The sequence below is a fragment of the Notechis scutatus genome, chromosome 4 (assembly GCF_049901735.1).
Source record: "Notechis scutatus isolate UNSWTSFEM ecotype Mainland chromosome 4, rNotScu1.2, whole genome shotgun sequence".
NCBI lineage: Eukaryota > Metazoa > Chordata > Lepidosauria > Squamata > Elapidae > Notechis > Notechis scutatus.
The window spans coordinates 48,551,675-48,577,940 of record NC_142012.1 but is presented as its reverse complement, the minus strand read 5'-3'; the positions used below and the strand labels follow the sequence as shown (position 1 = coordinate 48,577,940).

General features: G+C 36.6%; 1 protein-coding gene across 13 annotated transcripts in view; it reads left to right on the top strand.

Annotated features, from left to right (window-relative positions):
• The window catches only part of CLCN3 (Cl-/H+ antiporter 3), a 46,708-nt gene that overhangs the window by 17,286 nt on the left and 3,156 nt on the right, over window positions 1–26,266 (top strand). For 6 of the 13 annotated variants that reach the window (XM_026678866.2, XM_026678865.2, XM_026678867.2 and 3 more), the window contains 11 exons: window positions 3,227–3,390; window positions 4,246–4,345; window positions 7,374–7,561; window positions 9,358–9,480; window positions 10,270–10,476; window positions 11,182–11,262; window positions 12,954–13,499; window positions 15,049–15,235; window positions 16,554–16,952; window positions 20,093–20,309; window positions 23,367–23,442. In XM_026678866.2, coding sequence (XP_026534651.1) covers window positions 3,227–3,390; window positions 4,246–4,345; window positions 7,374–7,561; window positions 9,358–9,480; window positions 10,270–10,476; window positions 11,182–11,262; window positions 12,954–13,499; window positions 15,049–15,235; window positions 16,554–16,952; window positions 20,093–20,309; window positions 23,367–23,442 — 2,288 coding nt within the window. Of the gene's footprint in view, window positions 1–1,281; window positions 1,383–3,226; window positions 3,391–4,245; window positions 4,346–7,373; window positions 7,562–9,357; window positions 9,481–10,269; window positions 10,477–11,181; window positions 11,263–12,953; window positions 13,500–15,048; window positions 15,236–16,553; window positions 16,953–20,092; window positions 20,310–23,366; window positions 23,443–26,266 lie in introns of those variants that run through there. The other 7 variants (XM_087963350.1, XM_026678868.2, XM_026678870.2 and 4 more) reach the window with 3 other exon arrangements.

The window sequence follows — 26,266 nt, the reverse complement described above, 5'->3', positions numbered from 1 at the left end:
TTATACATAAGACAGTTAATATAACTATGGAGATTGTAGCCTTTTATTGGTTGATTATATGTTCTGTATACATTCAGTTGTGATTGATTGATTGATTGAAAGAACTGATGGTGATTCACAGTAACAGCCAATCAAAACATAGCAAATAGCCATAATTTTATTCCAGGTTCTTCCAATTAAGCAAAAGACCCAGTAAATCTTCCCATTAAGATTTCTAATTGGTGGAATAGCATAAAATGGTTTTCAAGCCCCGTATCTCAGCAATCTATATTATATAAGTTGCTATATAATAATAACAAGTATATCTTAATGAATATAGAATGAATTCAGTTAGATAACAAATATAGTGAAGGAAGAAGTAGTTATTGAGATGCTATATAATAATAACAAGTATATCTTAATGAATATAGAATGAATTCAGTTAGATAACAAATATAGTGAAGGAAAAAATAGTTATTGAGATACAGGGATGCACACTTGCAACCGCTGTAGCATCCCCACTGTATGTGATCAGAATTCAGGCCCTTGGAAACCAATGTGTATTTATAACAGTTGCAGTGTCCTGCAGTCGTGTAATTGCAGTTTGCAACCTTCCCAGCTGGCTTCTGGCAAGCTAAATAAATGGGGGGGGGGGAGGCGGATTGCAGTTGTTAAGTGAATCATAGCAGTTATTGAGACAATCACATTCACTGCAATGATTCACTTAACAAGCATGGCAAAAAAGATTGTAAAACAGGCACAACTCACTTAACCATTGCCTGTCACCATTGTGGTTGTAAGTCAAGGGCTACCTATATGTTTGTAGAAAGAAAATATATTTGTCTGCCCAAAGTCACTCAGTGAGCTTCAAGACAAACTGGGGATTTGAATCTTGGTCTCCACTGGATCCTAATCCAGTGCTGTTAACCACTATATTTTTCTGCTTCTTGTTGTTATCAATAAGTTGTTTAGTTGAGAAACAATGGGTTTGCTATTAATTTGTATTGTATTTATTTGAAAAATGACTAATTATAAGAAAATAAGGAATTCATAGCCATAAGAAGGAGAAATAAAGCCATACCCATATTGGAATTTGATGGTATTAATACATATTTATTTGAAAGAAATAGATTAGGTTTCTGGGACATTGAAATGATTGCATATGTTTAAATGACACATATGATTTAGGGTGGGGGGAGGCTGCTGTAAAGTCATTCATGCACACAGCTGGTGTTCTGAAAGTTTCTCTGCTCTTGTTTTGAAACATGTTATTTGAAACTTGTTAGCTAATACTCTTGTAGTGTGTGACCTATTTTGATGAGCCTGTTATTACCAAGGACACTTTCAGAGCATTTCTTCAGCTGATTGCTTTCCTGAATTGCTAAAAACATTGTGCAAGGAAGGTAATTGTGTGAAAAAATTTATTTGATGAAAGTCTGGAAAATAGATAGAATGGTATTAGCAAATGTGAACAATGCTCATAGTGATGTCTAATGTCTACGTGTATTTGCCCATTTAGTACGGCTGCAGTATGGTTAGTATTTGGTCTCTTATTATCTTCCTTACTACCCCCTTTTATTGGTACTATGACTATCATTATTCTGTTGCTTTGCATATACATTGAGAGCTTCTGCCCCAGAAATAAATTTGTTATGTATCTAATTACATGGCCAAATAAAGTATTCAGTTCAATTCAGGTTTTTTTTTTTCAATTTACATGATTTAGTTTCTTTTATTTTGGATACAATAAATTTTATCACAAACTGATAAGCTTTGGTGGCTGTTAGGCTGCATTTATGTTTTTGGTGATAATATTGGCTTCAGTGGGTGAAGCAACAATGTAGAAGGATTGGGACCATGTAGTTCTGAATCATATCTCTCTCCTTCCCTCCCTCTCACAGTTTCATTTCCTCCCTCAGAATGGCAGTAAATTCTCTTGCCATTTTTGATTACTGTTGTTGGATAGGGCTTTGAGTCATGATGATCTCCCAAGTGGGTTCTTTATGGATATTAATAATACTGTATATTTGCCTTCTGTTTGCAATGCCAATATTTTCTACAGGTCCTTTAATTTCATACAGTGCTCTGTTCTTGACTTTGTCTTATTCCTTGTCATAATTTCTAGATAACCTTCTATAATACTGTTAACAATAGTTAATTTAGTAAAATGCAGTTTAAGGAGATAAGTACATTTAAATGATAATTTGCTAAATACTTGTATATTTATCTTCTGCTATATAGATTGCTTCTTGGTGTCTACTTTTTTAAAAAAATGAAATTATTTATAATATATCAAATTATATATATCAAATTGTTTATGTCAGCACGACACTTTTATTATTTAAATGCTTTTTAGATTGCTAGATTGACCTATCCTAACTAAAGCTGCTTCAAGATATTTGCTGCTTGATGCAGAGCAGGGAAAATGACCTCCTTTCCCCAAAAGAAAATAATAGAGTGGTGGCTTTCTCTTTGTTCAGCACTAAGACAGGAGCTGCAATCTCCACTCTACAGTATTTCAGGGTAAAATCCTGACGATATTTGGAAGGCAAGTCATTACATGGCACTGCCTTTGCCCTCCAGAATCTTATTAGTGTCTTTTGTAGCATTTGACATCTTTGCATCATCTGCCTTTTATTTTATTTTATTTTTGAAAATGTTGTTATTGCAAAAAAAGAAAAGAAAAGTAAAAGTAGTAATTTACAGTATTTGATTCTTCATGGCTCATCGATTTTCAATTAACCTTTCAATATATTGAATCATACAATGTATATGGAGAAGTCTTCATTCTTTGAAATTAAATAAAGTAAGTGCAATTTATATAACTTCAAAAGAATGAAAACTTCTCCATATAACATCCAAACAAGCTTGCTTTGATATGTCCTCACAATGGAGCTTCCATTTCAATGTAACTGAGGCAGGCTGATGCTGAATCAAAGTAATCTGGCAGGAAAGTGGTATTTTGAATTCAAAAATACAATACATCCTCTAATACAGCTATTTTGATTGCATGGAAGGGAAGCCTGAGGGAGGTTAGTAAACTTGCAGCACCCCATTTGTTCCACTGCAAGATATTGCCGCTTCTCTAATTCATCAGGCATCATTTTCCATTTTTTTCTTTGTACTTTGTATGTAGTATGTGTGTCTGTTTATATGTGTATATTTACTTTCCTTTCCCATTTCCTTTTGCTACTGAATTATATATTTTCCTTTTTACAGAACTAAGTCATTGTTTATCCTATTTTAGCTGCAGGAACTCATTATACAATGACAAATGGAGGCAGTATTAACAGTACAACACATTTACTGGATCTTCTTGAAGAGCCCATTCCTGGAGTTGGAACCTATGATGATTTCCACACAATTGATTGGGTGCGAGAAAAATGCAAAGACAGAGAGAGACACAGAAGGGTATTTATAATATGTAAATGTACTTTTCTTGATGCTTTTATAAACTGTTTATGGTTAATTGATTTGAAGGAAGAAAGACCAGCGAGTGCAAGGGGAAGGAGAGCTATTAATAGCATGTTGTTGGTGGCCAATGGTTTTTGATTCGAAGAGATAGGTAAACATTCATTTGTGGAAAAAAAAGTTCTTAATTCTTGTTGTTTCTCACATTAATGTGACATGCTTAAGCAATCAGTTTAAATGCTCAAATGCTGGATGTTTCTGTTTAGATTTTGCCTTATATGTTCATCTGAAAAAATAAGCATTTGCCCGCCTTCTGAAACAAGATATTGGTCATCCACCCATCCATAAGAAGCTCATCATTGCTTTCACTGTTCTCTGCTTCTCTGAGTTTAACAAGGAAACAAATGTAGGTAGTCCTCGACTTACAACCATTCATTTAGAGACCATTTAAACTTACAGTGGCACTGAAAAAAGTAATTTTTGATCGTTTTTCATTCTTAACGACTGTTGCAGTGTCCTTGTGGTCATGTTGTCAAAATTGAGATGTTTGGCAACTGGCATCTGACAGTTGAGTATTCCGAGCTCACATGATGATCATTTGTGACCTTCTGACAAGCAAATTTAATGGAGAATCTAGATTCACTTAGCAGCTGTGTTGCTAACTTAACAACTGTAGTGATTCACTTAACAACTGTGGCAGAAAGGTCAAAAAATGGGGCAACGCATATTTAACTGTCTTGTTTAGTAACAGAAATTTGGTACGCAATTATCATAAGTCGAGGATTATCTGTACTGTATCTTACTTTGTAAATAAAATTAAGATTTGTATTAATCTAAATTATATATTGTATCTAGATTAATAGCAAGAAAAAAGAATCAGCATGGGAAATGACAGAGAGTTTGTATGATGCATGGTCAGGATGGCTGGTTGTGACACTAACTGGATTGGCATCAGGTAGGAACTTGTTTTTTTAATTATATAATTCTAAATATTTCTATTCAGAAATAAATCATGTTGAATTCAGTAGAAACCTACTCTGAAGGAAAAGCTCAAGATTCCATCTATAGGAAGATCTTGCTCAGAGACTGCCTTGGGCAATAACTATTCAAAATTCCAGTGGTGATAAAAAAAATTAACTCTTCTTGCTAATTTATCCTAGGGATGGGGAGAATATTCCAAACGACAAGGGAGTGGAGAAAAGATGTTATAAGATTTGCCCTTTTACTTGGCTCACTCCGAGTTTCATTCCAGAAATCATCTCCACCATTTTGGGATTAAATTCTGATGCTGTAGAGCAGACATGTTAAACACGTGATCTGGATGTGGTCCGCAATAGGCTGCTGTGTTGACCTACGGGGCCATCCTAGAGACAGCGAGGGAATGGGCCCTGCTGCCCCGGGCCCGCCCATCCTACCCAGTTGGCCACGATGACCAGACCACATCCAGCCTGGCCTCCCAAGGGCAAACAAACTCTTGATGCGGACCATGACGGGATCAAGTTTGACACTCCTGCTGTAGAGCAAAGGAAAGCTGAAGTAAAATTGTAAACATAGACATGGTCTTGTGATTTTCCTCTTGTCACTTGTGGTTGCTAAAAGGGGACTACTTGTATAAATAAGCTTAGGATAACCATAGTACTCAGTGAAAATTGGCAATGGAGCCTAGATAGGATTCTCATATTTTTCTGTCTGCTTGGTATTGAAAGCTATGCAGTTTATATACAAGAACTTTTGCTTCCCAGTCCTGAATCAGTCATATAATTCTGCTAATTGCACTAGAAGAGTTCCTTTCACATTTTATTTCTACTAAAATACTACGGATCTATGGTAGAACATAAAATGTTCAAGTATTGCTGGTTGAGAAAAAAAAATCTTCTTTGGTTTTATGCCAAATAAAATATTAACCTATATACATTAGATAAGTTTTTTCTTTTGGGCACAGAACAAATCAAGCAAGTTGTAAAGTTCCATTTAACTTTTTAAAAGTTGAAGCAATGGATACAAGAAGACCTGTACATTTTAGTTGAAGACTTGTACATTTTAGTTTGTTGAATCATATTAGTTCCACAAAAACAAACAAACCCCTCAGTTCATTGGAGCATGAATGAGCAACGAGAGCAATGTATTGTATTTCTGTTTCTTCCAACTTCTACCTATTTGTGACATCCTAACCAGGAAATGCAATTTAACTGCTTTTTTAAAACTAAGATTGAAAAACAGGATTTAGTCGTGAACTGTGGTGATAACCTGGAGGAAATGCTGGAATTGCAGTTGAGGCTAAAATGTAAAGTTCCTTTAGAGTTGTATTTTTTATCAGAACTCGGTTTTTGGAATACTAAGTTCCACATATATCAGCATGCACTATATCAGCATAAATTCATGTTATCAATAACTGTGTGTCTAATGTCCATTGTCCTAAGTCAACTATATTTTTCAGTAATTCACTTACAATTCACTCTTCCAAAGATGTTGTTACAATTATTTCTTCAATTTATACAGACATCTATTTGCTTAGTAGTTGTTTACGTGTTGCTTTCCTAGTTCTTGAAATGTAATTATGATTTATAAAAATACAAAAGGTTATATGGCTGCAGTATAGTCATATGGACCAGCATATATCCCCAAAGATACAGATAACCCAACATCTTACGGAAATATTAAATTGTAGGTGGTTCTCAACTTATGATCCATCATTTAATGACTGTTTGAAGTTACAATGTACTTAAAAACAACTACTTACAACCAGGTCTCATAATTGAGTATTGTGCCATGATCATGTGGTTGCATTTTGGGTGTTCAGCAAACAGGCTCGCATTTATGACTACAATTTGCAATATTTTTACCAGTTTTTAGTGTTTTTTGCTAGTTTCCAAGAATGGATTTGTTAACAACCATATGATTTGCTTAACAACCACATGATTTGCCTAACAACCAAAGTGACTCACTTTATGACTCTCATAGTGCCTGAACAACCACAACAACTTATGACTAAAATTCTGGGCTCCATTGTGATGGTAAGGACTACCAGATAGTTATATTGTATGGTACAGAGGAGTTTTATGCCTATTCTTCTACTGCAGCTTCTTTTGTCCTCCAAAAAAGAAGAAGAAGGAGTTACTAGATATATTAGAAAATTAAAAGAAATTAGAAACATTCAGTGGTGACTAATCACAAATAGAGAAGCTTTGCAGAAGAGTAACTTGGATAGTATAATTTTGTTTATTTAAAAAGAATGTACAGAAATTATATTAATCTATGCATTTATTTTCATATAGTATATAGGTCCATTAGAAAAAACATGCATTGTTATTGTAATATTTAAATATGCATGCCTTAATCATGCATATTTAATTATGAAATGAGCAATTAAGCATGTAATCCAAGTTAGCAATAGCTGGTTGACTCAGTATCGTTGGTTGCTTTCTTTGCTTATTTATCCCCAAAGCATCAGACTGCTGGAGCTATAAACTTTATGGCTTATAGTTTACCCAAGCAAAAATTAACATATGAACTAATAGTGAAATGTTAAAATAGGGAATGAAGAAATCAGGATTTTTACGTCAATCTCTATTTATGAATAGAAATACCAGAATCAAATTTATTACTCTATTCATTAGAATCCCTTCTTCCAACATTTTTATTATTGTATGGTTATGTATTGCTAATATTATGTTTTGTTACACTAATTTTATGTTAATTATAAATAACTAGCATGAAGCAGCATGATTATAAGCTTTATACGATATGTTTATTTTTTCCAAAGTATGTCCCATGTTCTTGATATGATGTAATATTCAATATTTTAACATGAAAAAGACAAAGTTATGATGTTCCGCATTTTTGTAAAATTATTTATAGAAAGTAATATTTAAATTTTTTCTTACAAAAAAAGCAACCTCAGTAAGACTTGTGTTTTTAGTACATTATAATTTTGAGTGTGTCTATTCTTTGAAAGTATGGAACATTCTGTATTTATGCACTAGGTGCTTTGGCTGGATTGATAGATATTGCTGCAGATTGGATGACTGATTTAAAGGAAGGCATTTGTCTCAGTGCTCTGTGGTTCAATCATGAACAATGTTGCTGGGCGTCCAATGAAACAACATTTGAAGAGAGAGATAAATGTCCATTATGGAAAACATGGGCAGAATTAATAATTGGTCAAGCAGAGGTAAGTAAAGTCTTTAAGGAGAAATCAGTGCCTTGATGAGAAAACCCTAACAATAGGAAAGTTTTTTCTAGATCAATCAGAATAGAGCTGGAAATGACCTCTAGTTCAAGCATTCCATTCCAGACAATTGGCTGTTCAGTCTCTTTTTAAAAACCTCCAGTGATGAAGCACCCACAACTTCTGAAGGCAAGCTGTTCCACTGGTTAATTGTTCTCACTCTTATGAAGTTTCTCCTTAATTCATGTTGCTTTTTTCCAGTTTCCATCCATTGTTTCTTGTCGTACCTGCTGGTGCTTTGAAAAATAAATTGATTTTTCTCTTCATTGTGGCAGACCCCCAGATACTAGAATACTGCTATCACATCCCCCCAGTCCTTCTTTTCTCTAGACTAGCCATACCCAATTCTTGCAACTATTCTTCATATGTTTTAGTCTCCAGGCTGTCTGTCTGTCTATCATCTATCTATCTATTTATAATTTATTTATAAGATTTGTATGGCTGTATATCTTAAACATAGTTCTTGGAGGTTTATATTAACAATAAAACCCAGAACTGTAAAATTATAAATTATCAAAACAAAACTCGGTGCCTCAGTCATCCCTTTGGGACATCCCATAACCAATTCCAGATATTCTCATTCTAGCCCAACACCAGGGTAAAATGCTAGATTTTGATGGCCTTCCAAAGGGCAAAATGATACTTTATTAAGCATTGTTTCTGTAATGGATTAGCTATTTATCACAAATATTAAAGAGCATTTTTATTAACCATATTTGAGGTATGAGATTTTCAGGGTGGCCATGGATGTTATTGAAATTTTTTTAGTTAATACATAAATTTTGTCTCCTTACAGTACTACTAAAACTTATCCTATCTTTTTTCCCCCCCTGCATGCTATAAATCACTCTTTGGACAATAAACACAGGTAGTTTTTTTTACTTATGAAAGCCTGGAACCAGAATTTCTGTTGTGAAGGAATATAGTTGTAAAGTACAACTGCATTGCTTAATGATAGCAATCCTGCAGTTCAAGTTGATATTGTTAAAATAAATCCCAGGGTCATTAAGCAAGGCAATTTCCTGCTGGCTTCCCACAAACAAAATGTGGAAACCGGTAGGAAGTTGCAAATCCCAGGCTAGTAGACCGGTAAGTAATTGCTCAGGTAGGAAAAAGAGCAAGGGGGTGTGCAGGGAGGCATGATGCAGTGAAGGTCAAGAGCAGGCGTTAGGGTGCTGTGTGAGGCATGAGTCAAAGTGTCTGAGGGTGTGCATGAGGAATGGGTCGGGAAAGTTGTGTGAATGTGCAGTGAGAATCAGGGATGTGCAAGAAGCATTATATGGTTTGGGGAGGATGTACAAAGCCAGCATGGCTCTAGCACCGGAGGGCTGGGGAGAAGAATGCACAACAGAAAAGACTTATCCCAGTGATTTTGAGACTTTCCTTGCCAGGTTCCCCATTAACTTTTGGATGAAACCTGCACCGAAGGTGACAAATAGTATTGGTGTAATTGTGGGCGCTATAATTGGCCGTAAGTTGCCGGTTGCCAAGTTGCCAAGACTCAGATTGGAATGGTGTCACTGCGGAGGTAATGGGGCACAAAACTCTGAGGACCAGTCATAACCACCATACATTTACTGTTGTAACTTTATGGTCATAGGTCAAATGCTCATGGTTCATCAGTATTCTAAATAATATGTTTGATCATAAAGTGTGATGTGTTTGTAAGCTTGATTTTAAAGCTGGGAATCTATTTGAAAAATAAGTGATTTACTAAAGTTGACTTTGTTTTGTTTTAGGGACCAGGTTCCTATATAATGAACTACATAATGTACATTTTCTGGGCTTTGAGCTTTGCTTTCTTAGCAGTTTCTTTGGTGAAGGTGTTTGCACCTTATGCTTGTGGATCAGGGATACCAGAGGTAAGAAATAAATTATAGTTATACCTAACTGTGCTGAAAATAAATTTATAAAAAATATTGCTGTATATAACTAATTGTATATTGTTGTTTTATAGAAGAAATAAGAAGCTAGAATTTGATAAAAGAGACCAGGCTATATGAATATTGCAATTTAGGAAAGAGATTTTAAGTATTCTCAAATATTATTAAGAAATATATTAATATAGCTCTTGGAAAATTAAATTATACTTGAGAAAAAGTTATTACCTTACTTATAAATTTGAATGCCTTAGCATATTATGATTGTAAATGCAGCTTAACCTATACGTAGATGTATAATACATTTGAAAGAAAATAGAAGAAATTCCTTACAATAGATTATTTTTGGTTTTTCTTTGCAATCTTAATTTTTATTTCGTCTATACTGAATGGAAAATACTATTTGATAAAGGAAGAGATTATTACAGTAAACATTAATATGCTGAAAATGAGCTCTTAAAATATATGTTATGAGAGAATGTATTTAAATAATACATATAAATAATATCTACATAATGCATGTCAACATATCTAAATAATCAAGTTACATAATATTGTGTATTATGTTAGAAATCCCATAATAAATATTATAACATTAATTTATAATTAATTCTATATGCATAGATTTGGCCATCCGGATAAAGTCAAATAAATAACCCTTCCAAAGATTCAAAAACATGAAGAATTACAAATAACTAAAATAGAACCATACATTCTGAAAATGATAAAATATTTTGAGAAACGTTTCTTTGGAATGTACTTTTCTTCTAGATCAAAACAATATTGAGCGGCTTCATCATTCGAGGGTACCTGGGCAAGTGGACATTGATGATTAAAACAGTCACTTTAGTCTTGGCGGTGGCCTCGGGCCTGAGCTTGGGGAAAGAAGGCCCTCTTGTACATGTTGCCTGTTGCTGGGGAAACATCTTTTCGTACCTCTTCCCCAAGTACAGCACAAATGAAGCAAAGAAAAGGGAGGTATATCCTTTTTAAACTTCATTTTTTTAATTTCAGTAGAACTTGAAATATATTTCAGATTCAAAAATGTTTTTAAATTACATGTGGCCGGTGGTGTGCCAAATATTACATTTTAAATGGACAAATCTCTAATTTTTCACGTATAGCAGGATCTTTTTGTTGTAAAAAAAAACATGCTTGTAAATATTTTTGTAACATGGAAAGAAGTGTTTATTGATTTAATGGATTAATTTGATAAGGAATCGAGGCTAAATGTAGAAGTATACACCACAAAGAGACTTTTCTTCTTCCTTACTTCAATAAAAATGCAGTTGCTTTCTGTTGGAAGAAAAGTTTGTACGTGGATTTTGCATAATTAAGAAGCGCAAGGAGTTTTAATTGATGCAAAGAGGATTTGTTATTTGAGTGCTGTACAGGGCTGTGTACCTGTTTGGATCCAAAGTGGAAAAGGTGCTATAGATGGGAATTGAGCTGCTCGCTGCCTTTGTTCATTACTTTCATGAAGAAACTCTGCCTTTTCCTCTTCTTTTTTGATAGCCATGCAACCCCCAAAAAATAAATTAATGTTTGAGTTAAGGAAAAAATAAATGTCACATTGTAATATTTAATATTGCATAGGCCAGGTCAAATCCTTTGGAACGTAAGTTTAGCATATTTCATTAATTGGTATTTAGATAATCTAAAACTATCTAATCTGTTTTCTAGGTATTATCTGCTGCTTCAGCAGCTGGAGTATCAGTAGCGTTTGGTGCCCCAATTGGAGGAGTTCTTTTCAGCCTAGAAGAAGTATGTTTACCCAGTACTGAAAATACCTGGATTTTCTTGTTACTTGTTATTGTCACTTACAGATGTAACTGAGCATGGTTTCATCCACTGCATAGAGTGGTTCAGTAACAAATAGAAAGAAATATTTTACAACATATTCTGCAGAAAATTGATGGTAAATTATCAGGAAACACAATATATGTTTGATCTATTTAAGCAATCGTTTACATCATTTTAACAGAATGAAATAAAAATTGTACCATCTATAAAACCTTTTTCTGGAGACAATTCCTATTTAATGTAGGAAAATCTGTATTGCTATAACTCTTGAAGTTTGTTGTAAATGTATATCCTTATCATGAATTTATTCTTGTTATCAATGATCAATCATAGCTACCAATAGTTTGTCTGTATTATTGATGTTAAAGGTTTTGTTCTGATGATCATTTAAAAATCTAAAATAAATAGCTTTCCACTTAATATGTGAGACAATATCTTGGTTGTTATAGAATAATACCTACAAAATGTAAATAAGCATTCTACTTTATGGCACAAGTCATCTCTAACTACTGTATATACTCGAGTATAAGCCTAGTTTTTCAGCCCAATTTTTGTGCTGAAAAAATCCCCCTCGGCTTATACTCGAGTCAGATTCCCCTCTGAAAAAAAATGGTGTGGAGTCGCGGCCTCTGGCGGCAGCGACTCCCAACAGCCCAGCCGGGAAGGGAAAGGCAAAAAGCGCTTTGCCTTTCCCTTCCCGAGGCGGCGGGACTGGGGCCGCGCCGGCGGTAGTGACTCCTGACTCAGGGGGCCTCCGAGGGAGGGGAAGAGAGTGACTCCTGCCTCCCGCTGTCATCATCATCTTCTTCTTTTGGGTTAGTGAATCAATTAAACCTTTCATGATAGTGAGATCGTTTCCCAAATTAATTATTTTTATTTTTGAAATTTACCAGTAGCTGCTGCATTTCCCACTCTCGGCTTATACTCGAGTCAATAAGTTTTCCCAGTTTTTTTTGTAAAATTAGGTGCCTCGGCTTATATTCGGGTCGACTTATACTCGAGTATATACGGTAATTTTAAGTGCTGCTGCCAAAAACTTGACAGCATTGTAGGTTATAGCAAGATTAATGTCTGCAAGCAGCAGGGACTTGTAAAATTGTCCTTTGTGCTCCAAGGGTTAAGCAGTAACGATGAGATCAGGCCAGTATGAATGTCTCTGTAAGGAGCCAGATTGGCTTAGTGGTTAAAGTGCTGCCCTAGAATTATAAACTCTAGTCCCTCTTTAAGCATGAAAACCAGCTGAGTCACTTTGGGCCAGTCACTTTCTCTTAGCTCAGTCCATCTCACAAGGTGGTTGTGGGGAAAATAGGAAGAAGAAATATTATCTATGTTTGCTGCCTTTATTATAAAATAATAAAGGTGCATTAAAAACTCAAATAAATAAATAATACAAGCACTGGAAGAGTTGTTGCCTCTACAGTGTCCAGTGTCACAGGAGCCCTGTCTCTCCAGCTCAAATGGATTCTTTTGAGGCTAGATACTTTGAGGTTGCTGAAACATCCCAGGAAAGGCACGGTACCTGTTTGATTCATTGGCAATAAAGATTGGAGACCTGATTAGGGTTACTGCTGTGTGTCACAGACTACTTACTGGTAGAATAAAGTAATCTTGTCCATAGATCCATTCATATTCTCTTTTTTGTGTCTTTATAGGTTAGTTATTATTTTCCATTGAAGACTTTGTGGAGATCGTTTTTTGCTGCTTTGGTGGCTGCATTTGTTTTGAGATCCATCAATCCATTTGGAAACAGTCGTCTGGTTCTTTTTTATGTTGAATATCACACTCCATGGTATCTATTTGAACTACTGCCCTTCATTCTTCTGGGTGTATTTGGTGGACTGTGGGGAGCATTTTTCATCCGTGCCAATATTGCTTGGTGCCGTCGACGGAAATCAACCAAATTTGGAAAGTATCCAGTTCTTGAGGTCATTATTGTAGCAGCGATAACAGCTGTCATTGCTTTTCCAAACCCTTATACCAGAGTCAACACCAGTGAGCTAATTAAAGAACTTTTCACAGACTGTGGGCCTTTGGAGTCATCGTCCCTTTGTGATTATCGAAATGACATGAACGCTAGTAAAATAGTAGATGACATTCCTGACCGTCCAGCAGGCACTGGAGTCTATTCAGCAATATGGCAGCTGTGCTTAGCCCTTATATTTAAGATTATAATGACAGTCTTCACTTTCGGTATTAAGGTAAGATGAAACAAACTTTTCCTTGTTTTGGTCTCTTTCATTTTTCTTTCTCCAGTGCCCTGATTAGTTCTCCATCTCTCTACTGGCAATTGAATGGAGATAATTTATTTCTATAAGATAAACTGTTTACAGGTAGTCCTTGACTTTCGGCCACAATTGAGCTCAAAATTTATGTTGTTAAGTGAGTTTTGTCCCATTTTGCAACCTTTTTGCCACAGTTGTTAAGTGAATCACTACAGTTGATAAGTTAGCAACCCGTTTGTTAAGTGAATCTGGTGTCCCAATGACTTCGTCAGAAGGTTGCAAAAAGTGATCCTATGTCCTTGGGGACACAGCAACAGTCATAAGTGTGAACCAGTTGCCAAGCATCTGAATTTTGATCACATGATCATGGGGAGGCTGCAAAGGTCATAACTGGAAAACAGTCATAAGTCACATTTTTCAGTCCTGTTGTAACTTTGAATGATTACTAAATAAACTGTTGTGAGTCAAAGACTACCTGTGTTGCTTTGAAATAATGTTGGACAAATTGATGTAAGATTTCAGGGTCTTGTACACTCTTCACTCATGCTTGTACAGTGCCACTAAAGGGTTCAACCCTTTATATTTATTTAGCAGCATATTCCAGATAGCTGGATGAAGGAGCATAGTCAAGACTCTAAAGTCAAAGGATAATACTGGATAAAAAGCTTATTCTGATTTTGGTCATATAATTCTAAAATCCTGTCTCTTAACGGAAATGCTAAAGAAACAGAGATTTGTCATCTTATTTACTAGTTCCCTGATTGTCTCATCTCCAAGCCAGTTTTTAATTTCAGACTAACATTTTTAATTTTTTTTCTAATTTAATTGTAGAAAATTTGCTTCCAAACAGTATGGTAGAAAAACATGTTATGTTGATGTGCTAATTCTGTTACGCTGCTATATGAAAAAGAGCATATTGCTAGGATGTTCGCATACACAATGTCTGAGGCACTGCCATTCTGAAGTATGTGAGGGAGATAAATATGCATAGCAAGGATTACTGGTGACAATACCCTGTTTCTCCAACAAACGCCTCCCAATAGGAAGTCCCAGCATGTTTTATAGGCATGAAATGAAATTAAGCCCCTCCCCAAATTAAGGCCCATATTAAAACATGTGAAATGGGGGAATGGTGGGGAGCTTGCCGTAGGAAGTACTTTGTTGCACACCGGATATGGTGCTGCCTGCGTGACCCGATCGAAGTGCCGCCAATGCCAAGGTCAACATCCAAGCGTGATGCAGGGGATAAGTCACCCGAAAAGACAGCTAGCCATTTTTTCGGGGCTCAAAAAAAAATAAGACCCGGCCTTATTATATGAGAAACACGGTAGTTACTACAAGCTATTCAAGTCTTTTACAGGCTATTTATTTGCTTGCATTGCATGTTTTGATTCTCTTCTTCAGAAATGAGGCTTCTAGGTGTCCTGTTTCTGGATTCTTTGTACAAGCAAATTCTTCCAAACCTTTTCAGAACTCTAAAAAACTTTTCTAAGTCACAATCTTCCTCGACATTTTGTTGTTTTAGGTTCCATCAGGCTTGTTCATACCCAGTATGGCCATTGGAGCAATAGCTGGCAGAATTGTTGGAATTGCTGTGGAACAATTGGCGTATTATCATCACGACTGGTTTATCTTCAAGCAGTGGTGTGAAGTTGGAGCAGATTGCATAACTCCGGGCCTCTATGCTATGGTTGGTGCTGCTGCATGCTTAGGTAATTATAACAGCCAGTGACCAGCCAATTTTATGTTACAAATGGATACAAATATTTGACCTGATTGTTGCGTACTAAAATATTTAACTGTAGAAAACTGTAGTGGTATGATATGGAAGGATGTCTGTACCAAAAAATAATTGCCATTGTGAGTTGACCAGTCACAACTACAGGTAGTCCTCGACTTACAATGGTCATTTAGTGACCGTTTGAAGTTACAATGGCACTGAAGAAATTGACTTATGATGATTTTTCACACTTAAGACTATTGCAGCATCCCCATGGTCATGTGATCAAAAGTCAGACACTTGGCAACTGACTCATATTTATGACCTTTCCAGAGAGGATCAGCTTCTGTGACCTGACAAGCAAAGTCAATGGGAAAAGCGGATTCACTTAACAACCATGTTACTAATGTAACAACTGCAGTGATTCATTTAACAACGATGGCAAGAAAGGATGTGAAATGGGGCAAAATCCACTTAACAAATGTTTCACTCAGCAACAGAAATTTTAGTCTCAATTGTGTTCATAAGTCAAGGTCTACCTGTACTCCTTTTCCTTTACATCCGCTGGAGAAGTTGTTACTTGATATATTTTTTAGAGCTTTGGTATTCCTTGCCATTCCATTTGCTTTTTTTGGGGGTGGGGGTGGGGGAGAAGTGGTATGCTGTTAAAACAAACACTGTACAGTAGCCACTTACCAAGTACAGCCCAGAAACAGATTGGAAATAAAGTTGAAGCTTTAAGCATGCTTAGCAGTATACTATCTTCATGCCTAATACTTTTTAAAAATTAGAATCTTGAAAACAATAAGTCAAATTAATAATTATCCATTAGGAGCAAGAAAAATCCTTGTAAACCTCAGAGGTGATATATTTGGAATCTAGATTTAGCAATTTCCTCAGTTAATTTTTACAATGCAAGTCTAAGCATAGTATAAATAATTCAACAAAAGTACTTTGCTCCTTGATACCGTGAGCCCCAGCTGGTTAAAGGTTTGGCAGATATGGTTCTTTGAACACCTCTTGGGGTTTTTTAGGAATGTAAGATTTGGTAGAGTTCTTTATTAAAATACTTGTAAAGCATGTGTGTGTGTGTGTGTAGAAGCTCAGTGAAATCTGCTCACAAATAAGCACCAGCAGGGTTGCAATTTAATTTTGACCTCACAGTTAACTGGCTGTATACTACTTAAACATCTTCCTTGCATGTTTCTGTTGTTAATTTGTTTAGCTGCTGTCTCTGCAGCATAATTTGGTAGTTGGTATCTAGAAATATTTATAGATGCTGATTAAGCCATTTTTATTTTCCCTTCCAGGTGGAGTGACAAGGATGACTGTATCTCTAGTGGTTATTGTGTTTGAGTTAACAGGGGGACTAGAGTATATTGTACCTCTTATGGCTGCAGTAATGACAAGCAAATGGGTTGGAGATGCTTTTGGCAGAGAAGGCATCTATGAAGCACACATCCGTCTGAATGGATATCCTTTCTTGGATGCTAAGGAAGAATTTACTCATACAACCCTGGCTGCTGATGTCATGAGACCTCGAAGAAATGATGCCCCATTGGCAGTATTAACACAAGATAATATGACTGTGGATGATATTGAAAATTTGATCAATGAAACCAGCTATAATGGTTTTCCTGTAATAATGTCAAAAGAATCCCAAAGATTAGTAGGATTTGCGCTAAGGAGAGATTTGACTATTGCAATAGGTAATTGAATGAATTCTTTATTGGCCAAGTGTGATTAGACACACAAGGAATTTGTCTTGGTGCAATTTTCTCAGTGTACATAAAAAGAAAGGATACATTTGTCAAGAATCATAAGGTACAACATTTAATGATAGTCATAGGGTACAAATAAGCAATCAAATCATACTAGGAAACAGTCGATGTAAATCGTAAAGATATAAGCAACAAAGTTAGTCATACGATCACAAATGGGAAGAGATGGGTGATAAGGAGTGATGAGAAGATTAATAGTAATAGTAATGCAGACTTAGTAAATAGTTTGACAGTGTTGAGGGAATTGTTTGTTTAGTAGAGTGATGGCGTTCGACAAAAAATGTTCTTGTGTCTAGTTGTTCTGGTGTGCAGTGCTCTATAGCGTTGTTTTGAGGGAAGGAGTTGAAACAGTTTATGTCCGGGATATGAGGGATCTGTAAATATTTTCACAGCCCTCTTTTTGACTTGTGCAGTATACAGGTCCTCAATGGAAGGCAGGTTGGTAGTAATTGTTTTTTCTGCAGTCCTAATTATCCTCTGAAGTCTGTGTCTGTGTACAGAAAGTACACATGACCCTAAGGAAGGAAGTGGGGACGTGGTGTTCAAACAGCAGATAAGGTTGCTCTCATGTATTTTGGACATGTCCTGCATTCTTTCTGTTTCCTTGCCAAATGGAGAAGAATCTTCAACAAACTATTTTTATAGATCATACACATCTAAATCAAATATAGCTATTCTATCATTGCAAAGATGTTTTAAGAACAGTGCAGGTACGAAAGTTCAGATGAAATGCTTGGTAGATCTTTTGCCATCCAGAATTTTGAATAGAACATAAGAATTTCAGAACAGACCCCGGTGAAGTTGTCCTTCTATGGCCTTGTGATAACTAAATGAGATTTCATACATTTTAAGGTCCAGGTGTCTATACAATAACTAGATTGTTGTGGGCATTTCTTACTTACAAGACCTTGATCTTTGAAAGACTCTTTGGGACTTCCTTTTTTATAAAGGATCGTTGGTATGGCCACATTGTCATATGAGTTACTCCTCGCTGGGGTTCTGTGTGGAAGCAGCTTTGTTTCCATTGCTTTACTTGATGTGAACAATGCTGCTATATGAATGTGGCTGGAGAGCTGAAACTGAATCTGTGGAAGATAAGGTTGCATCTCATTGGGAATCTCACAAAAACCTCAAAATCAGCATCTCCTGGAAAGTGGTCCCAATAGTAGGTTATAGCATGCACTTAGGCATTTAAATTGCATATCCAAGACCTGGAATTCCAACAGAACTAGCAGGCTCTGCCTAAAATAATCTTTCTCAGCAGCCTTTTTATAAACCAGTGAGAGACTACATCTCATAATTATTTCTAAATTACAAAGAGCACTCATTTCAACATGCTTTAACACTCTGCACGCAGTAGTTTTGGAGGGCTAATACAAAAGAGTCTCGTATTGGCTAAGACTGTGCTTATAAGCCAGGGGCTGTTGAAACTACAGGTAGTCCTAAACTTGCAACTACAGTTGAGACCAGAATTTCCATTGCTAAGCAAGGCAGTTAATAAACGAGTCATGATGATTTTACAACCTTATTTTTGCCAAGGTTAAGCAAATTGCCATAGTTGCTAAGTCAGTCATATCATTGTTAAGTGAACCCTGGCATTCCTCATTGCCTTTGCTTGTTGGAAGCCATCCACAAAGGATAAAAATGGCAGCCATGGGTCCCAGGATGCTACAACTATTGCAAATATGGTTGTCAAAATTTGGTGCTTGCAACAGTTGTATGAGCAAGGACTGGTCTTAATTCACTTTTTTCAGTGCCATTTTAACTGATTAGTTGCTAAATAAATGGTTATCAGTCAAGAACCATCTGTACAACTTAAGGCCACTATTCTGTATCCTTTGTCAGGAGTCTTGACTCAGGACTCAAGGACCCACCTTATTACTTCTTACATGGTAAAATATCCTGGAAATTCTGTTTCATTTTTTGTTTTGTTTTTTGTTTTTTTAAATGTAGAGTATGATTCATTCTTTTTGAACATAAATTTTATTATCTTGCCAGTAAAATGGGGCAACTTTATGATATATTGACAAACCCACCATCAATTGTAATATTTTATCTTGTTTTGTTTACGCTTTATTTTTGTGTTTTTTAAATACTGGTTAGTGACCATAATAAAAATATTAATTAACCCATTGGAATTTAGCCAATTAAAATCTCTGGAGACACAAATTTAATCCTGAATTAACTCCTAAATCAATTGTTCCATCTGTATATGTAGGTGGAGTCATTAGGGAGTTAGCTGTGGTGATATCTGGATGCCATTTCATTTTATACTAGTGCAAGTGCAGTTTGCTTTCCTTAATCTTATCTAAACATGCTATTCATACTTAAAGCCTTAAATCCTCATTATTTATTAAATCAGATATCTGTGAATCTACAAAGGGTAAAGAATTTCCAGAGCCTATTTTGGACTGCTGCTGCTGCTTTTAGATACCGGTCCAAGACAGATTTCTTTCAGAAGGCTTTGGAATTTATTCTCCATTAATGTTTTCCAATTTGGTATTTATAGTATTTTAAAATGTGCAATTTAGGATTATTCATAATTAGGCTCCCTTGGAGATTTAGTTGGAAGGAGACTGAGACCAGATAGATATGCAGATACAGTTCAGGTGTCATCAATAGACTAGCAAGAGAAAGGAGCTGCTGAAAAAATAGGAAGAAAAAAAACTCATATGAAAGGAGAAAAGAAAGGAAAGTTCACTCACTAAAGAAGCAGATCGTTATTGGGGCTACTTTTTATCATATTGTTTAAAGTCCTTGACTTTCCCATGTGAGCTTATGAGTACATACAGATAGAATTCATAGGGAGAGAATTATTGCATGGCCTGGATGTATGCTATCAAATTTTTGATATTTTTAATCACATCAGTTAGCTACCCAACTATTTCATTTCTTTATACATATTTACAGTGGAAATATGAATTATATGCATACATGGGTGTTCAGAAGAGAAAATTAATTTGAAATAATAATACACACATGAAGCAATTGGCTGAAATCTAGCAATACTTTTCTTTTTAAAAAATCCAGTCCTTCATACTGATTTTTCTTTTTTGTTCTTGTTGAAGAAAGTGCCAGAAAGAAACAAGAAGGCATTGTTGGCAGTTCCAGAGTCTGTTTTGCCCAGCATACCTTATCACTTTCAGCAGAAAGTCCTCGACCTTTGAAGCTCAGGAGCATTCTTGATATGAGCCCTTTTACAGTTACAGATCACACACCAATGGAGATTGTGGTGGACATATTCCGCAAACTGGGCCTAAGACAGTGTCTTGTAACACACAATGGGTGAGTTCTTTATTGAAAAAATTTCTTCTGTATTCTGCCAAGGTTTGTTTTTTCCAGATTATTATTTAATGACTTTTTAATGACTTCTTTCAGACTTTGTTAAAAATGTTAGACTTACATATTATATTTGCTCCACCCATAACTTTTATTTTTCAAGTAAAAATAAAAACTAGAAGACCTCAAAGTTCCCTTTTAATTCTATTCTGTGTTCTATGTCAGCGGACCCCAACCTTTCCATCTTGGTGGCACGGGGGTTGGCATGAGTGGCAGGCGTGCATAAGCACCCCTCTGCTCACACAAACAGCTTTGCGCATGAGCGGAGGGCGCTTGTGCTCATGCGCAAAGTTCTACTCACACGAGTGGAGTATGCTCGTGCATGAAGCTCTGCTCACGCAAGCAGAGAGTGCTGCACAAAGCTCCATTTGAGTGAATGGAGCTTCACGCTTAAGCACAACTGCCACCTACATAAACTGCCCGCTTTTGCGAGCAGAGCTTCATGTCCGAGCACAAGGGCCCACTGCTTACATGAGTGGAGCTTCATATGCATGCTTGCCAATCACTCGCACAGCCTGGTTTCAAACAGGCTGTAGCCCGGTAATGGGCATCCCTGTTCTATGTAATTTCTTGGAATTTTCTTGAATCTCTTAGTCAGCTCTTAAAAGCAAGTAACAGGCTACTGTGATATTTTCCTTATAGGGTGGAATATACTAGATTTCATTATCATATTAAGTTCATAGGAAACTTGGTCATTCTTCTAGTTTGTATTTAAAATATATTTTAAATAGGTAATTGTTTACAATTGTAAACTTACAATGCATTTGAAACTACTTTCGTTCTGTATCATTTTATTTTAAAGTTATTAAAAAGCTAGTATGGTAATGTAAAATGCTGGAATATAATCAATTAAGTCTAGATTCAAGTTTCTGCTCAGTCAAGAAAGTAACCATGTATTTGGAGGTAGCTATTCATATCAATCCCTCTCCCAGGTTTTGGTTGTTAGGATGAACTGTGGTTACCAAGGCTGAGCTCCTGCAATCTTTTTTTCTGTCAAAAACCACTTAATTTCTTAGGATCTGTATGATTGTTATCAGTGAGGTGAAATAAGTCATCATTGGGGCTAGAGTAAAAATGGTCATTGAGTCATTCACTTTTCTTGTTTTGACAAGTGTCTCCCCATTCCCTGCAAACTGCTATTTTTTATTTCTTATTCTGTACTTTTCTACACTGCATAATCTACTCAGAATATTTTTGAAATTTATCAAGCATTTCAAATGTCCCTATATCTACAGGTTGGCCTTCCATCCCTTAGAACAGGGGTGTCAAACTCGATTTCATTGAGGGCTGCATCAAGGTTGTATTTGACCTCAGAGGGGCGGAGTGGGTGTGGCCAGTTCGATGTCACTTGTGTTGGGGGCGCCTGTGTTGTCCAAGTGCTCTGCCAGAGAAAACAGGCTCCTGAGCTCTGTTTTCGGCTGCAATGGCCTCCTGCAACCCTCTGCCAGTGAAAAGGAACTCAAGAGGGCTGTGTGCAGCCCACCCGAGCTCTGTTCTTGATGGCAGAGGCACCGCAGACCAATCCTTTGCTGTTTCCAGGGTGGCCCCACAGGCCAGATCTAAGCAGCCTGTGGGCCGGATCTGGCCCCTGGGCCTTGAGTTTGACACCACTGCCTTAGAAGATATCCATCTCTCCTGTGTGATTTTTTTTAAGTAATTGTTTCTAGTTTAATACTTCCAGATGTTGGACTACACATTCCAACCAGATATTGACCACAATGGGTTGAATGGAGCTTTGGTATAATTTGCAGTCTCTGCATTTCCATTAGAAATATGAAATTTACAAGGTTATTTTTTTAAAAAAAAGTTTGGTTGTCCTTTTGTTTTATTTTTTAAACTTTTTTTTTTAAAAAAGAAAAACATATTGAGATGCCACAAAAAATAGGGCTGGTTTAAAAACTACATGGTGAGTTTCCAGTTTTGCCACCTATTCCTGACTTATTTCATTGCTGAATATTTCCAAATTTCTGCATTCTATTTTTTTTTGTTTTGTCAAAAGCTTACAATACAATAGAAATAAGAATAAACATAAGTTTAAATATAAGAAATAGGAACTAATAATTGGGGACAATAGGATAGGGACAGTAGGCACAATTGTGCACTTATGCACGCCCTTACAGACCTCTTAGGAATGGGGTAAGATTAACAGAGGTTAGTTTGAGGGTAAAGGAGTGGAGGGTTTGAGCAGGTGACAACAGAATCAGGTAGTGAGTTCCAGACATTGACCACTCTGTTGCTGAAATCATACTGCCTGCAATCGAGTTTGGAGTAGTTTATATTAAGTTTATATCTGTTGTGTGCTCTTGTGTTGCTGTGGTTAAAGCTGAAATATTCATTAACTGGTACCATGTATGTATTCCACCATCAGTGCAACAGTTCTAGCAGTAGACTTTTCTGTTCGGACATTTCTCTAAAGAAAGAGTTGAAAATCTGATACCGTAAAAATATATGTGTCAGAAAAATCTAAGGAATTTTCTGTTTTAAGAAATTGATTAACAGTTCAGTTACATGGTTTTCAAATACTTCTTATATTATCAAGGAAAGAAAATACTGCACTATACTCGAAAGAAAAAAAAGTATGCAATTTACTTTATTCTAAATGCAGAAATCAAAATAAATGGCTCTATTTAAATACATATTTAAAATCTTTCATATGATTTGAATCCAGAAGAAGCTAGATAAAATGCATAGCATCTGATATTTGTAAAAAGCTCAGAATTCCTAGCTGCAGAGATACTAAAGCTCATTCTTGCATTTCATTTTTACAGCCTTAGGAAACTGGAGGTTTTAGTGACAGGAGTAAATGTGTAACCAGTGTTCATCATGTTTAAATTCATTCTTGTTTTCAGTCCTCACTGTAAATTTTACATCTTTTGAAAGAGATGTTGACCACAAAGGTTTTCATTTCACTGTTTTCATTACTACCAATTCTGCAATCCATGTTTTCATTTCATTTCGGTTTTTTTGCACACACAGTTATTAGCATAACATGATCTGTTTCAGGATTGTCTTGGGGATCATCACAAAGAAGAACATATTAGAGCATCTCGAGCAACTAAAGCAACACGTCGAACCCTTGGTGATTAGATATATCAGATCTCATTTGACACTTTAGACATTAGGAAGCATGAAACTTGTGAATTGTTCAGTGTTCTATTACAACATCTGGACAAGCAATCATATACAATTCTAAAAGCATTTAAATTAAAATATGTAAATTTGAAACATATTGTTTAACATCCATTTGTTGGAAACATGCTGAGTAAAGTTAGGATCCAAGTAGTATTTTAGCTATCTTGGTGCTAGAAATTCTGGTATTCTCATATATAACAACATATATTCCCCCCCCGGTTTTGTGAAATTACATAAAACCTGCCAAAACTCTGTGATTAGAGTTTTTATTTTTAATTTTAGGTATTACTTAACCTGCATATGACACATTAGTTTTGATATCTACGGCAGGGTATTTTAGATTAGTGGTTCCCAAAGTGGGATGCCTTAGGGGGGCGCTAAGAGGCAAGGGGGCCAGCAGGGGGGCACTAAGAGGCAAGGTGGGGTTCAAGACGCCAGCCCTGCAGATTCACTCATTGACTGTAGCACCGCTTCGGAGCCAGCACCTCCAATGCAGAAACGGTGGCACATTATATGCCACCGTGGCCGCGCTCGATGTGCCGCCCCCCGCCACCTCTTAGCGTACCCAAGGGGGCTGGCAGAGGGGCGCTAAGAGGCGGCAGGGGGGCATTTGAGGTGCCGGCCAGCCCTGCAGGTTCACCCATTGACTAGCAGCGCTCCGGACCTGGCGCCTCCAATGCGGCAGCACGTTGGGAAAGGCCGCCGCCACCGTTTTCCCAAAGTGCTGCCGCTGTCACATTCTGTCTGTCTGTCTGTCTGTCCATCCATCCAAAAGGTCTGTCTGTTTGCCTGCCTGCCTGCCTGCCTGTCTATCTCTCTATCCATCCATCCATGTTCGAAGCACCGGCCCAGCAGGCACATCGGGAAAGTAGAGCAAAGCCAGTCTGAGAGGGAGGGAAGGAGGGAGAGAGAGAGAGAGACCTGATGCATCAGATTGAATGATGCCTAGTTTAGACTGAGGCCCTTTTCCACATTGAAACATCTTTGCCAGCACATTGAAACCTATTTGGCTTCTATTAAAGGTTTTGTGGACGAAACATGGTCAAGACTATCAGGAAGCTCTCACATTTTGTTGAGGCTTTAAACAGGATCCATTGAACCAGATCTCTACCCTAAAAATTACTTTTCCCCAATGTATTACAGTGCCAATTCTGAAGAAGGCAAACCCAAAATGTACTGGTAAATTACAAGGAGAACACACACACACACACACACTCCCTTCTAACCCTGCTGGAGCAGGTGATTGGACTAGAATAGATATCTCATTATCTTTCTCCTCCCTCCCTCCTTCTTTCTTTTTCTTTTTGTCCCTTCCTTCCATCCCCCCTTCTTTATATGTCTCTTTTTCTTTCTTTCCCTTTTTCTTTTCTTTCTCTCTTTCTCTCTCTCTCTTTCCCTCTCTCAGGCTCACCCCTTTAGATCAGGGGTCGCCAAACTTTTGGACCTCAGGGACCCCCAAACTCATAATTTTAAATCCCGGAGACCACTAATATGAATTTTGACTGACGATGGCTTTCTGGAGTTGGTGGGAGAGAGAGATCTGATCTAACCTCTCTCTCTCCCTCTCTCACCCCCTCTCTCTCACACACACAGGCAGGGGTGGGATTTAGGCCCCTGATCGAAAGCTGTCAAAACTCCAAAAACAGGTCAAGTAGCTCTGAGGAGGCCAGTCATAAATTAGAATACTTGCTGAACAACCGGTCATTAAGTGAGGACCACTTGTATTTGGTTTGCCAGTCACCTGGCCACGCCCACCCAGTCACATGACCAGCAAGCCATATCCACCCAGTCACATGACCAGCAAGCCACTCTCAAATTAGGTCACGCCCACAGAAATTTGAATCCCATCCCTGGGTGGGGGGCACCGAGGATGAGTTTGTAGCACCAAGGGGGCGGTAGACCAAAAAAGTTTGGGAACCACTGTTTTAGATCTTCCCTTAGGATTTCCTGTATTTTCCGATGAACCCGAATGATATTTATCAGTTATCCCTTTTGCTGTATTTTAAGACACTTAGATTACAATTGCTGCTCTCTGCAATTTAAAAAATTAAAAATAGACCCCACTTTCCAAGTTAACAGCTTACATTCTTATTTAACTTGCATTTTTTCTAATACTTCATAAGTTTTTCATGCCTCCTCTTATAAAGTCAGTTGCAGTACAATTACTAATCAGTATAACATATCTCTCTGCCTCTCCTGTAATAGTGTATCTTAGGAAAGCTTCACTCTTTGATAATATCAAGACTGATTTTTAAAAGCATTGCTTTTTAATTTGGGGAAAATATGACTAATTTCTTTTTTAAAAAATCTGAATTTCAGATGGATTTAATTGTGATTATCATTCAAGCTTATCTGCATATCTCTTATAGAAACACTTAAAACATTCTGTTCAGTTCCTCAAAATTGAATTATCAACCAATTTTGAGTTTGCCTACTATATTTCATCTTTGTAATGGGATCAATTTCATTTACTCAAATCTTTTTTCGCCTTTGTTACGTTTTTTGGCCTATGATAATCAGCAACAAATAATAGGTGTGTGTGTGGGGGGGTAGCTTGGTTATTTCTTAGGTGAAAGTAGCTAATAGTTTAGTGACCATCCTCTCTTTATTTTCAGTTTTTATAGTTTTAATAAAATGATGATTACTTCCTGTCAAAATGCATTCTTTAAAATAATCAGGCTTTGCTGCTCTTTTCCTTTCAACAAAAAAGATTTTGTCTACAAGAAAAATTGATTGACTTTAAATATTGTAGTTAATTAGCCATATTTTGT